This window comes from Galeopterus variegatus, unplaced genomic scaffold, assembly GCF_000696425.1.
Source record: "Galeopterus variegatus unplaced genomic scaffold, G_variegatus-3.0.2 Scaffold3490, whole genome shotgun sequence".
Taxonomy (NCBI): domain Eukaryota; kingdom Metazoa; phylum Chordata; class Mammalia; order Dermoptera; family Cynocephalidae; genus Galeopterus; species Galeopterus variegatus.
Window position 1 is genome coordinate 16,750 of NW_007729601.1, and position 16,089 is coordinate 32,838.

Consider the following 16,089-nt stretch of genomic DNA (forward strand, 5'->3'; position numbering starts at 1 on the left):
GGCCCTTTAAAAAATCTTTAACCTCATGATACTAAAGCAAAATTCTCTATTGTAGATATTTTTTATTCACTGGCATGTATACTTGTTTTTTCCCCTCTTAAATACAAATGCATTTGTTCTTTAAATACGGAAGCTAAAAATCACTCTTAAATTAATCTTAATGATTTAGCATTTAGGTATATGTTACATGTACAAAGTGATGTTGCCTTTTTGCTTACTAGAGGGGTTTGTGTTGTACATTAAAATAGAGCTCAAGAATGTGTTTTGTTTAGTGGTGCATTTTAGTGCCACAGGTTACACAGTAGAGTGTTTAAAATTAAGGACTTTGGAGCCCAAATGACCTGGGTTCCAATTCTGGCTATGTCATTCACTTGCTAGGTCAATTGGGGCAAGTTGTTTAACCTCTTTAAGCCTCCATTTCCTTAAATGCACAATGAAGATAATGATATAGCCTATTTCATACAAGTGAAGACTAAATGAGATAATCAGGGTTCAGCACAACTCATGGCACTTAGCATTCAATAAGTGTAAAGTACATGCACAAAAAATATGCTTTCATTTATTTGCTTTTTACAGCTTCTTCCATGTGAATACATCAATACTGTTTCTAAACAGCCCATATTACAATAGTGAACCGTTAATAATCATCCTGTACTAATCCAAACAAGACTCTGTTTGTATGAAGTTCTATGACCGGCAAAACAAATGTATGGTGGAGAAAAATGCAGAATAGTGGTTGTCTCTGGGGGTGGAGATAAGGATGTACTTAGAAAAGGCAGGAGAAAACTTCCCGTGGTGATAGCAATGTTCTAGATCGTGATAGGGGTTTGGGTTGCATAGGTGATTACATTTGTCAAATCTCGGCAAATGTACACTTAAAATTATGCACTTTGTGGTGTATAAGTTTTATGTTAAAAAATGTATAGAAAATATGAAACGAAACTCTAGATAATAATATATGCAAGTTGAACTATGTGAAGAAAAGTGTATTGATGTATGCAACATACTTTGAAATGCTGAAAAGCTGAGACAGATTGATGGATGAAGAGAGGAATAGAGAGATGGATAAATATGTGATAAAGTGAGTATAGTCCAATGTTAACTGTAGAATCTAGTTGGTGAGTATATGGGTGTTTATTATAAAATTCTTTCAACTTGGTATATTCAATAGTTTTGTAATGAAATGTTGGGTGCAAATATGACTGTGAAAGCTAGTCTCTAAAGTTTGGTAGTGAGGAAAATCTCAAACATTAGTGTTTAGACCATTCTATCATCAAAATGCCTGATGGAACATCTCTTTCTGTTTTGAATCAACTCTTGAGGATTATATTTAGTGAAAGGGAGGAGTAGACTGTATAAAATCAAATGTGGAATATTAGCACTCACTAGTGAGCAAGTCAGAAAACACAAGACCCCTTTTGTCCTCTTAAAGATCCAAATGAGAAAAGACCTAAATGAGAAAAGAAGAAAAGTAGGGAGAGACCAGCAAGGACAATTTAGAGTTACCTTTCAGGTATATTAAAATTCTGTTGAGCACCTCCCACTTCCCCTGAGTGTTGTCATAGCATAATTGTTTGAAATCAGTGGAGTTTGTATTTTTGTAGCAACTGGCTTTGGTTTTTATAGCCCAAACTTTTGTTTCCTCTTTGCAGGCATTTCCTGTTCAAACATGGATCTGGTTCCTCTGCTATCTTCAGTGCAGCCAGTCAGAACTACCCTCTGACGTCCAATACGGTGTACTCGCCCCCTCCCAGGCCGCTTCCTCGAAGCACCTTTTCCCGACCTGCCTTTACCTTTAACAAACCTTACAGGTGCTGCAATTGGAAGTGCACGGCCCTGAGCGCCACTGCAATCACAGTGACTTTGGCCTTGCTACTAGCCTATGTGATTGGTAAGCCTTTTCATTCATGCTTCAGTTTTCTTCATAATCAAAGCCTTGTTTTGCTTGTGGTGGGAGTGGGGGTTTCTCTTTCAACTCTGGGATGTACAAATTTGGACCAAGGCTTAGTATTATAAATAACAAATGGATTTATAATTCGTTTTTTTTTTTTAGCTTCCTAACCTTAAATACAGCTAAGGCGAGTAAGAAATGCACTTTGAGAAGAAATATTTATACTACCAACACAGTCTTATTGATTGCAATTACTGTAGTTAACCATTTTCCTTTCAATTAAAAGGTTGTTATGGTTTTCTCATTAGAAGTCATAAGTACCAATCTACAATAGCTTCTTAAATTACAGTTAAACAGTAATACTGCTACCGAATTTTCAGGTAGCAATTTTGTCAAAGCAGTAGTTATTTGGAAGCTATCAGAAAATCCAGTGCATAATTTCTTCCCAAGAATCCAGATTTTTACACTGGATCCAAGAAATATATTCTTATTTTCACTAGGTAAATGTCTGAAAAATATGTGTGGTTACTATGTTTGGGAAGGTAAAGGAAAATGGTACTAAGATGCTCTTTCCTCGTTTATGAATAATGTTGTTCTTGAGTCCCTCTGATTAAAGTCACCCTCACTTGATAGCAAATTGTATTGATTTGTCTGGATGGCATTTTTATTTTGACTGAATATTAACTTCCTTGCTTGACTAGTTCTGCAGTCTAAAATGTAAATTAACCTAAGAAACATGTATTTTGTGGAAGCACTACTTCTAGAATAAGTAGAATACCATGGTAGAAAAAAGTTCTATCCAGGTATGTCACCAGTAACTTCTTTTCAGGTTTAACCCAACTTTCTATTGAAACAGAATTACCCACTAAGACACAATAAATATGATTCTGAGAGGTAGATAAAAAGGGGTTTAGACTTTCTTAAAATTACAAATAATAAAGTATGTTTGGCTGATTCCAATTTTTCCAAAATGTGAATGATAAGAGAGTTCACACATAAACAGTTTGTGTAAGAGTCATAGAACAGGGGAAGTAAGTAAAGAAACGTATATTTTATAGGGAAGTCACTAATGATGTCTGAAGTATAGCATCATATAGCTTATGCTGATGTTCATAATTCTCTCTTTTATATTGTCATCACACAATCTGAATATGTTTGAACAATGCTTCTATTAAATGTGGATGATATTACCCTATAATATCAAAAAATGTGTCTTTTATCTCAGGCATTTCAGGATAACCCAACATGTGTGTTTATTTGGTTTGTAATAACCTGTAATGAGAAATACTGGTGAAGTGATGGAGGTAGGGAATGAGAAAGCACTGAAACTCAAACACAATTTTAATGTGAAATAATTCAAAACATGGAATAATCTGTAAATTTACATAAATTAGAGCCTTTTAAAATGTTCTTGTTCAATTATGAGACAAACTACCATGAATTATTTTCTGTTAACTTTTACTGTATAGAGAACTAATGTATTAGATAGAAGACTTAACCCCTGATATAAACAAATCCAAGTAATTGCAAGCTCTTTATTAATAGGTTTATACTGTGTTCAAAACTATGTTTCGATTTAAATTTATTACAGTGGCCATTCCTGTATCGAAAACTTCATTGTATATTCTGAGACATCATTAATTAAGTTATATATTTATTCATTTCACAAGTGAAAGTACAACATTTTAGTCATTTCAAGGACTGCCTTTTTTAATAGGATAACCAATGGCAATATAGTGCAATAGTTATGAGCATGGATTTTCAGACCTCTGCCACTTACTAAGCATGTTATCATGGGCAAATTATTTAACCTTTCAGGCCTGCCATTCCTCATCTATAAAAATGGGCTTAAAGTACTATCTATAACATAGGGTTGTTAAGAGAATTAAACAAATTAGTATAAGTAAAGCACTTGGAATAGTGCCTAAAAGATAGTCGGTAGCCTATAAATGTTGATTATTATTATTATTACCATTGTTATCATTATAATTATTACTCACCATTAAAATTCACTAGTTCCTAGAATCAATCATTTTGTTCATGGCTATATCCCAGCACCAAGAACAGTGACTGGCATATAGCAATGCTGTCAGTAAAAGTTTGTTGAAAATAATTGTGCTAAGTACTTTACTTGTATCAGCTTATTTAATTCTCACACCAATCCTTAAGGGTAGATATCAGTATTACATGTATTTTATGAATGAGGAAACCGAGACACAGCAAAGTTAAGAGGTCATGTAAAGGTCACATTGACATCAAGAGGTAGCATAGCTCAATGATCATCCTGAACTTCAAGCCAGAGCAGACTGCCTCCAAAGCTCATGCTCTTGAGCACTAGGCTTTGCTACGCTTACAGCACTGCAGCAAACTTTATAGCTCACTTACTTCTCAGTCTACTAAATAAGTCCACCTTTTTTTTTTCTTTTCTTATTAAATTAAAAATCAGTTAAATATACCAGGTCATCCATTGCAATGGTGAGTGAAACTAAGACTGGTTGATTGGTGAGAGATATCTGTTGACATCATTTACTGTGAGTTTCTTACACTCAGAAATGTCAGGCAAAATGCTGGCATAGTAGGTTGAATGGGTTCACAATGAGGAGGTGTGTATGGCAAACACTATAACTTTGTTCCTGATTCTGTCATGAACTGGACATTATGTGACCTTAGATAAATCAGTAAAAATCCCTTCATCGATTTACCCCACCCATATTGCCATATTGCTACTCATCTCAGGTGGGTAGAGTAAAAATTCATAAATAGGCATTCAGGTGAAAGATGCTACATAAGAACTGTAATATACAATGATTTTTAAATGGCTTTCTGTGGTTGAAATAAAAAGGTATTATATTTCAAAATATGAAACCATTTCATTCTCGACTATTGCTGTAAAAGTCATCATTTCTTTTCAATCCCCCTTTGTAGTTGCTGTATAACCCAAGGAAAATATTTCACTGAAACTATTTACTGCTTCTGTTTCCTGTACAAATTCCTTTTTGCTATTTCATATTCCTCTATTATCCATTATATATAACCTTTAGATACTAATGGCTACATGCTGTGCTGCCCTCAATCCACTAGGGAAAATCACATCAATATCCATGGGACATCAATAAACTTTCTATGCATTATGGCCCAGTAAGTGGTCATTGGAAAGCAGTGGAAACCTAGCACGTGAAAAGTCAGAGCTGGGTTGTTCAGCAAACCAGCCCCATCTGAACACCTTTTGGGTCAGCAAGAAAATAATTTCTTTGAATAAGTTTTGAGGCCATAAAACTTGGTGAAGAGATGCATGGAAAGATACTGATTATATGAAGATATCATGGAATGGCTATTGTCATCATCTCCCCATAAATCTGTAATATTTTCCATCTGAATCAAAAAATATGTCCTTATGCTTCATCTTCTCTGATATTTTGGCATCAGTGATGTATCAGTGCCAGTCAAAAGCACATTTGCTTGAATTTACAAATAAGCCATTTGAAGTAGTAGTCAGGAAGACAGATGACCATATGCAAGGCATCAAGAGAAGGTGAGGTTAAGGTACTTCATCAACAGTTTTGAAGGGCACAAACACGGCTTCTCTGGAAATCTTTGATGTTTTGATCAAGTTTCTCCACAGTCAGTAGTTTGTATAAGAGGCAGTGGAAACTCACAGGAATACATTGCACCTAGGGCCAAATGGGCTATTTCATTGAATGAGTTGGGGAGTACGGGGTTCTGGCTCTCAGACCTAATAATATTAGTTAATGGATGGATGATCCTTTTCTTTTGCCATGAAATTAGTAGTGATTCATACCACCTTCAGGAGATTCAGGTAGTATTCAAACCCTACAGAAAAAAATAATTTAAGTCTATAAGTCTTGTCATGACATACTATATGGCCCACATGAAGAAAGTTGAACCAGAATGGATATTAACAATAAAATTTGGAGAGATAGAATATTGAGCCCAATTCACTCATCCAATGTTTAGGGATGAAACTATTCAAGAGGACAAAGGACCTACATTAAATTACTTTCTGCACCAAAATTTAGTAACTCTGATTTTAGTGCCTTCTTCTGCCTCTTTTATACTAGCCCAAATTGCCCTCCTTCCTAGGGCTGTTACTATGGTGGAGTAAGAAAGTACTGAAAATGATAGAATGAGAGGAGTGGACTGTGTTCATTTTGCGCTTCTCACAAAGAAAGTGCAACTACCTTCCTATACAGGGGAGAAATAAAATGGAAGATGACATGTTCTGACTTTGGAAAATTCAACAACTTAGATTTTTTAACAGAGAAAATAGAAATGAAGTTTTTTTCCCATGAAATCAAAGTATGCCCCCTCACATATTATTTGATAAATGTAGATAAATATGTTTGCCAAAAACTATCTCACTAACAACTTCATTAATGTCTCTGTGCCTAAGTTTCCTCATCTATAAAAGGGGAAGTTGATGGTACCTTCCTCAAGGGTTTTCTTTATAATTAAATCACTTGAAGCATGTAAAACACCCAGGATACTGCTTAGCAGATCTAAATAAAAATTAATGGTTATTATTAGTGGCACAGGATTATTATGAAGATTATTAATTTGAGCTGAGGTAAGCATGAAAAGTATGTAATTTATCTTTACATCAACTGCTTTTGTTTCCCTTCTTTCCAAAGTCATATAAAACAATTTTTCAAATTTGAATGTCTGTCTCACAAGAATCTTCTAATGAGCTTGTTGTTTCCTCCTGCTTCATCTAAAATAGCTGTCACTTTGCCTTTATTTTGTTAATTTCCCTCTTCTATGGTGTTTTGACATTTCAAATAGTTTTGTATTTATATCTGGAGGCCAGATCTAGGTTGAAACACATTTTCATTAAAATACATTATAGCTTATTACATTCAAGAAATGAGTCAGCATAAAATGCTAAAAAGCATTTTACATTATCGTATAGACTGTTATCAGTCCTTTCGTTGTCATGCTTAATACTTATTTCTTCTTCCAGTTCACTCTCGTGGACCCTATCATGGTAATAATGCCAGTTTCTGTGTTGGTATTAACTTTGTCTCCTATTCATGAATCTACCAACTTTCTAACAATCCCTGTAAGCAAAGATATAGAAAATGGTGGTGTAACTTCAGTCTAATTATAAATCTGCCATCCATGCATTTATCAGAACATTTCTTTAAACAAGATTTATGTATTCATCTTACATCACCTTTTAGTGTAATATGTTCTATAAGTTTTATCCCTGCCATTTTAAGTGGCACTTTAACCTGTCATAATTAAATATACTAAAATGACAGGATGAACCTGTGTCACATACAGCTAATTACAAGAACCATAGTTCCTGTTGTTCAGAATGAAGGCATTTTGGTGAAAGGCAAACACTGTACTTATTTTTTTTTCTTGAAACTCCAGTATGCTGTGGGTTTAAGATATTGAGTAAGAGAGAGAATTTCTTGGGTGAGTGAGTAGTGGATAGTAAACACATGTCGTGTGTCATGAGATTATTTTATTGTCTCAAGGAGAGGCAATCACCCTAAGTACTTCTCATGCAGCACTTTCTTATCATGGGTAGGGAGATTAAAATGAGACTGTGAAATAGGTAAAGATCTACTGAAAGGCATAATAAAAAGGGACTGGACAGCAGGCAAGTAATTTTGGAGTTTTGCATGCTTAAGAAATTTTTGAACACTGAGAATCAACCTTGCAAATGCAGAAAAATATATCTCTCAAGAAATCTATGACTTCAGAGTAAATAATTTAAATTCTATTGCATAAATGAGAAATTTAGCTCCTGCTTAACTCAGTTTTTCCCCACCCAAATTATATATATAATACATATATAGATATGCTATGTGAATATTTTTAGACCCACATTGCATAAGTTATTAAGCTATACTTACTCTGAAGTGAATAAGAATAAACTAAATTAGAGAAATAGCTTTTAAACAGATGGCAGGTTAACCCATTTTAAACAGAAATGTGACTGAATTTTCATAAAGAACAGCCAAAGGGAGGAGGACCAGTATCACCAACAGAATATCTGATTCATCACAGTCAACACTAAGAGATGGCATCTTGCAAAGTGAGAACTTATCCATTTGGTGTTCTTCAATATTCCCTACATATAGAGATGAAAAGGTATAATATGTTTTAAATACAAGTATTAAATACAAGTATTTTGGAATATGTGAGGAAGCAAAAAAATGGAGGACACAGGAGGATGACAGGAAATGAAGATGGTAAGCAGGAGCAGGTCATGAAAGGCTTTTTAAGCCATGGTGAGCAGCTTGAAATTTATTACAAAAATAAATGAGGAGGTTTATATACATACATACATATATATATACACACATATATATATACATATATGTGTGTGTGTGTGTGTGTGTGTGTGTGTGTATTCACTGGGAAATAAAATTATTTGCTCAAATTTACATTAAGAAAAATAACCTTAATGGCATTATTGAAGTTGTCTTTGTCAGGCAGGATGATGGGAGTTGTAAAATTGAGGTCATGAAGACACATTAGGAGACTATAATAGTAATACAGGTGACAGTGAGAGCATCAACTTTTGGGAATGGGGAAGGAGATGGACTTGAAAAGTATTTAGAAGATAAAACACACTCAACTTAGTGACTGATTAGATATGACAGGGGAGAAGAGTTGTTGTTTGGCTTATGGACTGAGTAGATGGTGATGCTGTTAGCCAAGATAGGAAATGGAAGGAAGAGGTTTAAGGGTGAAAATGGACATACGGGTAAACATACCTAATACATTATTAAATACCTGGTACTGAAACTTTTGAGGACACCAAAATCATGGGAGTATAACAAGGAAAAAAGGTCATGAAGGCTGGAACTCTGGGGAATACTGAATCCAAGAAGGCTGAGGAAGAAGAATCTGCTAAGCAGACTAAGAAAGACCAACTAGAAAAATTGGAAGGAAACTGTTCGATGGTGGAGATAGAATGGTGGTTCTCAGTGTATGGTCTAGGGACCACTAGGGACTCCAAGACGTGTCAGAGAGTCTATAAAGTAAAACTGCTTTCATAATACCACAAAGATGTAATTTATCTTTTTCAACATAATTCTCTCAGGAGTATACAGTGTAGTATTCCAGTGTAAAGGCCATATGACATGTGATATCACAAGAGATTGCATGCAGAAACATATATGAGAATGCAGCTGTTTTTTCCTTAATTCAGACATTAAAGAGATTTTCAGAAATGTAAAACAATGCTGTTCTTTTCACTATTTTTTTGGTTTTGCAAAATATAATTATTTATCATAAAATGTCATTTATGTTAAAATGTAATGATTTATTAAATAAAGTAAGTATTAATAGATATAACCCACATCAACAAAAGCTCTTTGGCATCTTCAGTAATTTTTAAGAGTATAAAGAAGTCCTAAAACTAAAATATTTGTAAATGACTGAGGTAGAGAAACCAAGCACACAGAGTGTTTCAAGAAGAGTAATTAAGTGAAATATGAACTATTTATGGTTTGCACCAAGGTAGAGGCTTGCAAGGCGAGTGCAACAAGAAGATGAAAAGATAAGGACATTATAGTTGCTGGTGATAAAGTTTTTGAAGTAATCACCTGAAGGATAAAACTTAGTGGGAAGGAAAACAAGGGGAGGAAGCTGATGGCATGGGAAACAAGACATGAGCCCAAGTGTCTAGAGATCTTGGTAATATTGTACAGGTGCTATGGCTGTGAGCTAATTGCAGAGCTAGAGGATGGTCAGAGGCAAGTGTATCAGAATTTTAGATTTCTGACTCAGAGCACAAAAATGTGATTCTCCTATATGTTTTTGACCTAGTTAAAGAATAGGTATGAGGTGCTGTTTACAGATGAATCATTTGTTCAGGGAAGGCTAGATTCACGGCTAGGTATGATCCCACAAGGTGGTCTTCTTTGGGTACACTTACAAGCTCATTAACAAATTAAACTAAAGTATAGATAGCATTTAAATAAGAGCACTACATTACACTGGATCCTCCATAAAGGCAAGACTTACATGAAATTTCAGGTCACAGTGTGGTTTCTCAAGAAATTCTCCTTTGGGGCTTTTATTGCTCTCTATGGAACAGTAATGAATAAATTAAGAGAGTCCTATATGACTCACTGTCATAATCTCATCAAAACATTGTCAATCTAGTTAATGTAGACTGTATGTAACATATTATAGTTAACTTCCAGAGTAATTGCTTACCATAAGAGTTTCTAAGGAAGGGCTTCACAAATGTCTGATTTATCAGGTTAAATGTGGCAACAGGAAATCATTTTTTTTTAACATTAAACTAGCTTAGTGTCCTGATCAAATGATTAGGAAAGTTAAAGCTAGCATATGTACCATACATAGACCATCAGAGAAAGTTGTTGAGTTCTCAAATGAGGTAGTTGTTGTGGCTCTGACCAAAAATGAATACAAATGTGATTTTGACAGCAACCGTTCTGTGCCACACTACTACCTACTACAGAGGAGGCAGATTTTGCTCTCTGGTAATCATAGATTTCATCAAATCATCTAACCCCATTGTTTATGCTGTAGACAAGGTTCTTAATTTAGTTTTGCCCTTGTTCACTTAAGGAAGACCCTAGATTCCCTTCGATATTGAACTTTAATTTTACTTAAACATAGATAGATATTAAAGATGGCAAATAAGGATAACATATAATGTATTTTATACATACCATATCTGCAAATAGTTTGCAGAATTAACTAATATAATTATGGGGTTTAAATAAAAGAGCAGTGAAAAGAATTTTGGATTTTACTCATAGCAAGTAGCCAAGCTAATACTAGTTGTTCAATGCATAAGAGAGAGAGAGACATACCAGCTGTCAAGAAATTAGGACCAAGTATTATTGTTCTATGAAAGAAAGTAGAAATTTCTAAAATGGAGTGGTTTTGCTAAAGATCATGTGCTACCTCCAAACATGGAATCCTGATGAACCCAAATCCTCTTAAGCTAACAAACAGTTCATTAGTTTCCCCACCACCTAACAGAGAGCCAAAAAGATTTCTTTATATCTCTTATCATGGTGGAAAAGCTAGCCTCAGTTGATCCATAAGTAGTTGAAGCATCAGATGACTTTTGAACCTAGTTGAAGTATTTGTTTTTTCGGAGATGAAAGTTCTTATGCCAGTGGGAAAATGTGGTAAAGCACTGAAGACACTCAGTGCTACTCCAGGCTATAATAGCACAGCTCAAATATTATCATATAGGATCCTGCAGAGATGGCACTAGTTAAGATTTACCAACATAGGAGGCTGTGGGGGTATTTGAAAGCCAGATGGTACAAATAGATCCTTTCTTTGTCATGCCTAAAACATAGCCTGTTCCAAGATTGAACAAAACCCAAACAAACCATTTGTATCTTTGGCTCCTCTTCCTGTTTGCATATGTTTTTAGTTCGATTTCCCTGACCAAATCCTGCCCTTGGATTAGCCAGCATATAACTCTTCTTGATGATAGGCAACAATCTAGTCTTCTGAAATCAATAAAATGTTAAGTGCAGAATCTATCAACGGGGGGGGAGGGGGGCTAAATTTTAAAAATAAGTTATTTAATGGGCAATCACAATTAAATACACTTTCAAAAAATGATAAAATAAAGAATGTGGAGTCCAGTGATAGGGATACCTTTTGGCCTAAGAGAAAAAATAATTCATTATTAGCATACATAGCAAACTGAGGAATATAGTCCTATTTTCATAGGCAATTATAGTACGTATGTCTTTTGTGATTTAAATAGGTAAGAAAGAAATAAAAATGTTTAGATTACTCAGTGACAGTTTCAGTAGCATTACTGCTAATGAGGCTAAGGTCATGGGCTCAAATACTCTTTCAGTCTGTGAGCTTTGTTCTGTTTCATTACCAAAACCCACAGTCTTAGTTTTCCTTGGTACTCCACTCCCCAAATCAGGAACCTAGTCCTGCCTTCTACTCCGTAACAAAACCTGAATTAAGAAATGAATATGATGAACTAGACAGGTTTTGCTTGGTACACATAGAAGTTGTTAAATACTTCCAACAAACTTAAAAACTCAAGTCAAGAGATTTTACGTAAAATCTGTGGTTTACATAAAATTTCTGGATTCTCTTGAAAAATAGAAAGATCTGGCTTCCTCAGACCTGCATTCATCTTTATTCTCACACATTTATTGATTACCTACTATGTGTCAAGCATTATTGCAGTCTTTGGTGTGGCAAAAATAATATGACAACCATTTACTGGAGATAACTAAGGGCTGCTCCCTAAAGGACAGTGAACTCTCCAGTCTATCAGAATACCCATCCTACCCTCTTCACTGTCTTATATTACCTGTCTTCCTTCTAGGTAGACATTTAAGCTTGCAACCATGTAGTAAAACATGTAATCAAATACAACGTTCTTTCCTGCTGAGTCTAAATTCTGCAATTAGAGTTGACTCAGAAGTTGAAATATATGAGTATTTGGCCATCACTACTTTAAGCCAAAGAAATGAGCTACTCACTATGAATTTTCAAGCCTTACAAATCTAGTTGGAGGAATTATGCAAAGGACAGGAAGACACAACACAGTCACCCTAGTAGTAAATCTTGCTCTGTTCACATTTACAAATGATAACCTTAACCATGGCCAACTATCTCATAGATACCTGTAATTGAACATAAAAAACACCAGGCAGGTAAAATTACACCCCGTTATTAGAAACTCATTTCAAATGAATGTACTGTAGATATCAGGTACATGTTCAGATGTATGTGTCTGCATTTGTATTATATATATGTAAAAATACACATTAACAGTGAGTTCTGAGTTTGCATTGGGTAACGCTGGCCCCTTAAATCTGAATCCCTCTACACCATCCCCCCAAAAGAAATTCAAATTAACCAAGAGAGCAAATAAAATCACCCATAACCCACTTCAATAACATAACTAGGAGACAGAGAATTTTACAAACGTCAAATTACATATAAGTAGAGAAATAAACACCCTAATTAAGCAGAGTTAGCGCTGTAGTTCATGACAGAGCTGAGAGTCATAGACTAAATGGAAAAAAAAGATATGAAAGCTGAACCTACCTATGGCAGAATTGATCAAAAACTGCCATTAGAAAGAAATCCCACCCTTAGTGAGCAAGTACTGAGAACAGATATCAGAACACTGGCTGCTGAAAATGGAAAGGAATGTGCTTCAAAGTGCACAGAACTAGAGTTTTTAGCTTTGAGAAGTCACAATTTCTCAGAATAAGGAAGCATTGACTTGGAAGAGGTGTCCCTCGGAGGCTTGGTGGTAAAGAGAAAGAAAAAAGAAAGGGGTAGAATGTTAGGACACTGCAGAAACAAAAGTGAATCACAGAATTAAGGGATACACCAAAAGGCATCATTGATATTTTAAAAACTGCACTTTAATAAGAACTAGAAAATCTAGTAACCTAGTAAGTCACCCAAATTCCTGACTCCTATCTGCATACAACTCTAGTTGCTGGTCCAAGAAAATAAAAGATTTCACAATGAACATAGAAAAGCAGAATCAATCATTCCACTGATGAAAAACCTCTCCAAATAACCAACCCCAATGCAGAAAAAAAATACAATGAAGTGTCTCAATCTTAATAAAGAATCCTTAAACAAACATTTGAAGATATAAAAAAGGGCTCAAATGATAAATTTTAGAACTCAGAACGTAAATGTGCAAAACAAGAGTTGACTGAGCTCAGGAAATAAATTGAAAAGAAAGATAAAACCATCTTGAAAATGAAGGCTATCCTGAATGGTGACCAAGGGAGAAATGGTTTTAAAATATAATGAGATGCAATGATGAAAGGCACTAGATAAAATAGCAAAGAGAATGAAGTTGAAAAAAAGAAAGGTTAAAAAAATCAGGGAAAATGACTGATACAGAATATAGGCAAATAAATCCAGACTGCATGTCATTGTAGTTCTCAAAGGAAAATAAAAAACAAAGCAATAAAATAAAACATATACTTAAAACTGTAATCAAAGAAAACTTTTCAGAAATAAAAGACCTGACTGTAAGTGTTGAAAGGAATAACCTTCAATACCTTGGCAGTACCTCCAAGTACCTTGGAAAACTGACTCAAAACAGTAAACTCTATGTCGTATCCTAGTAAAAATATTATTGTTTAATGATAAAGAATAATAATCCCCTGAGTCTTGGAGTGGGAGGAGTCATTTATGAAAGAAAGAACATCAGATTGGCATCAGACATCTTGACAACAGACAAAGCAACATAAGGGTAACCAGCATTTTCAAATAACTCAAGAAAGAGAGTGTGAGCCAAGTATTTTATTCAAACCAGTTGTTCTCTAATTATTAAAGGTATAGAAAAATAATTTTAAACATGCAAAGACTCAAGGAATACTGTATTCACAAGCCCTCCTAGAGGAGTCCGCGTACTTCTTCTGTAAAAATCCATATAGTAAATATTTTAAGCTTTGCAGGCCTTGTAGTCTTTGTCACAACTGCTCAACTTTTAACACAAAACAGCTATAGACAATATATAAATGAATGATTATGACCGTGTTCCAATAAAATTTCATTTATGGACAAATATTTAAATTTCATAAAATTTTCACATGCCCTGAAATATTATTATTATTTTGCATACATATTCAGTTAAGGATGTCATATTTATTTGTTGCAAAAATTTTTGGTCTTTATTTTCTAATTCTAGTAAATATATCTATTTTGAAAGTTTGAACGAAATTTGTCTCAGTAGAGTTAAAAGTGATTTACATACCATCATTACAGTATTAGAATATTCTGAATTTGACTATATTTTTACTTTTACACTGAATTTTATTTTATTTTCCTATTTTTATTTGTTCATTTATTTATATTAATTTACAAATAGAATATATTTATTGTATAATATGTTGTTTTGAAATGTATACATTGCAGAGTGGCTAATCATTCTCTGAATTTTATACTTCCATATGTTTTCATATCTTTTTTCAGTTGTTACTTACCATTTTTTCTTTTCAACTTGAAGAATTTCCTTTAGCATTTTTTTGTAAGGCATGACTAATGGCAATGAATTCCCTTAGCTTTTGTCTGGGAAAGGCTTTATTTCTCTTTCATTTCTGAAGGAAAGCTTTGCCAGTTATAATATTATTGGTTGGAAGGTGTTTTTTTTTTCTTAGCACTTTGAATATATCATCCCACTCTCTCCTGGTCTGCAAGGTTTTTTCTGAGAAATATGCTAATAGTCTTACAGAGGTTTACCTGTATGTGGTGAGTAGCTTTTCTCTTGCTGCTTTCAAAATTCTTTTTTTTTTTGACGTTTGAAAATTGATTATAATATATTTCAGTGTAAATATCCTTATGTTTAATCTATTTAGGGTTCTTTGGACGCCATGAATCTGGATGTTTATTTCCCTCTTCAGCTTTGGGAAGTTTTCTGTCATTATCTCTTTAAATAAGCTTTCTACTCCTTTCTCATTTTTTGCTCCTCCTGTAATTTCCATAATGTTTAAATGGGTTTGCTTGATGGTGTCCCATATGTCCCATATGCTTTCTTCACTATTTTTATTCTTTTTTCTTTTTGTTCCTCTTACTGAGTAATTTCAAGTGACCTGTCTTCAAGCTCACTGATTTCTTCTTTTGCTTGATCAAGTCTGTTGTTGAAGGTCTCTATGGAATTTTTCATTTCAGTCATTGTGTTCTTTAGCTCCATGTTGAGCTTCTCATATTACTCATGTATTGTTTTCATGATATTATTCAGTTGTCTATCTGTGTCCTCTTTTAGCTCACTGAGTTTTTTTAAATAACTATTTCGAATTTTTGTCAGGCAGTCCATAGGTCTCCATTTTTTGGTGTTGGTTACAGGTGCTTTATTTTGTTCCTTTGGTGATGACAAGTTTCCCTGTTTATTCATGATTCTCGTGGCTTTGGCACCTCTTCCAGTTTTTATAGACTGGCTTCAGCAGGGAAAGCCCTTCACCAGTCAACTCATCCAGAGATTCTGTGTGGGACAACTAGCAGAATGTGCAGGCAGACTTGTTGCTGGAAAGCTTGGGTGGGTCAGCCTGGTGCCTGGGTCAGTAGGTAAATTGGCTTGAAGTTTGGATCCACAGGTGCCAGACTGATGCCTGGGGCCACAGAGGATGGTTTGGAATTGGGGAAAGCCTGGATCCTGGGTCCACAGAGGTAGACCAGGAGTCTGGGGCCATGTGGACCACCCTGGAGATTGAGGCTAT

General features: G+C 34.6%; 1 protein-coding gene across 1 annotated transcript in view; it reads left to right on the forward strand.

Moving 5' to 3' along the window:
• The first annotated feature begins 1,037 nt into the window (after nucleotides 1–1,037).
• Nucleotides 1,038–16,089, forward strand: part of LOC103600869 (teneurin-1-like) — a 61,661-nt gene continuing 46,609 nt past the window's right edge. The window contains exons 1-2 of the mRNA XM_008585202.1: nucleotides 1,038–1,081; nucleotides 1,653–1,891. Of these exons, the coding sequence (XP_008583424.1) occupies nucleotides 1,038–1,081; nucleotides 1,653–1,891 (283 nt within the window). The remainder of the gene's footprint in view (nucleotides 1,082–1,652; nucleotides 1,892–16,089) is intronic.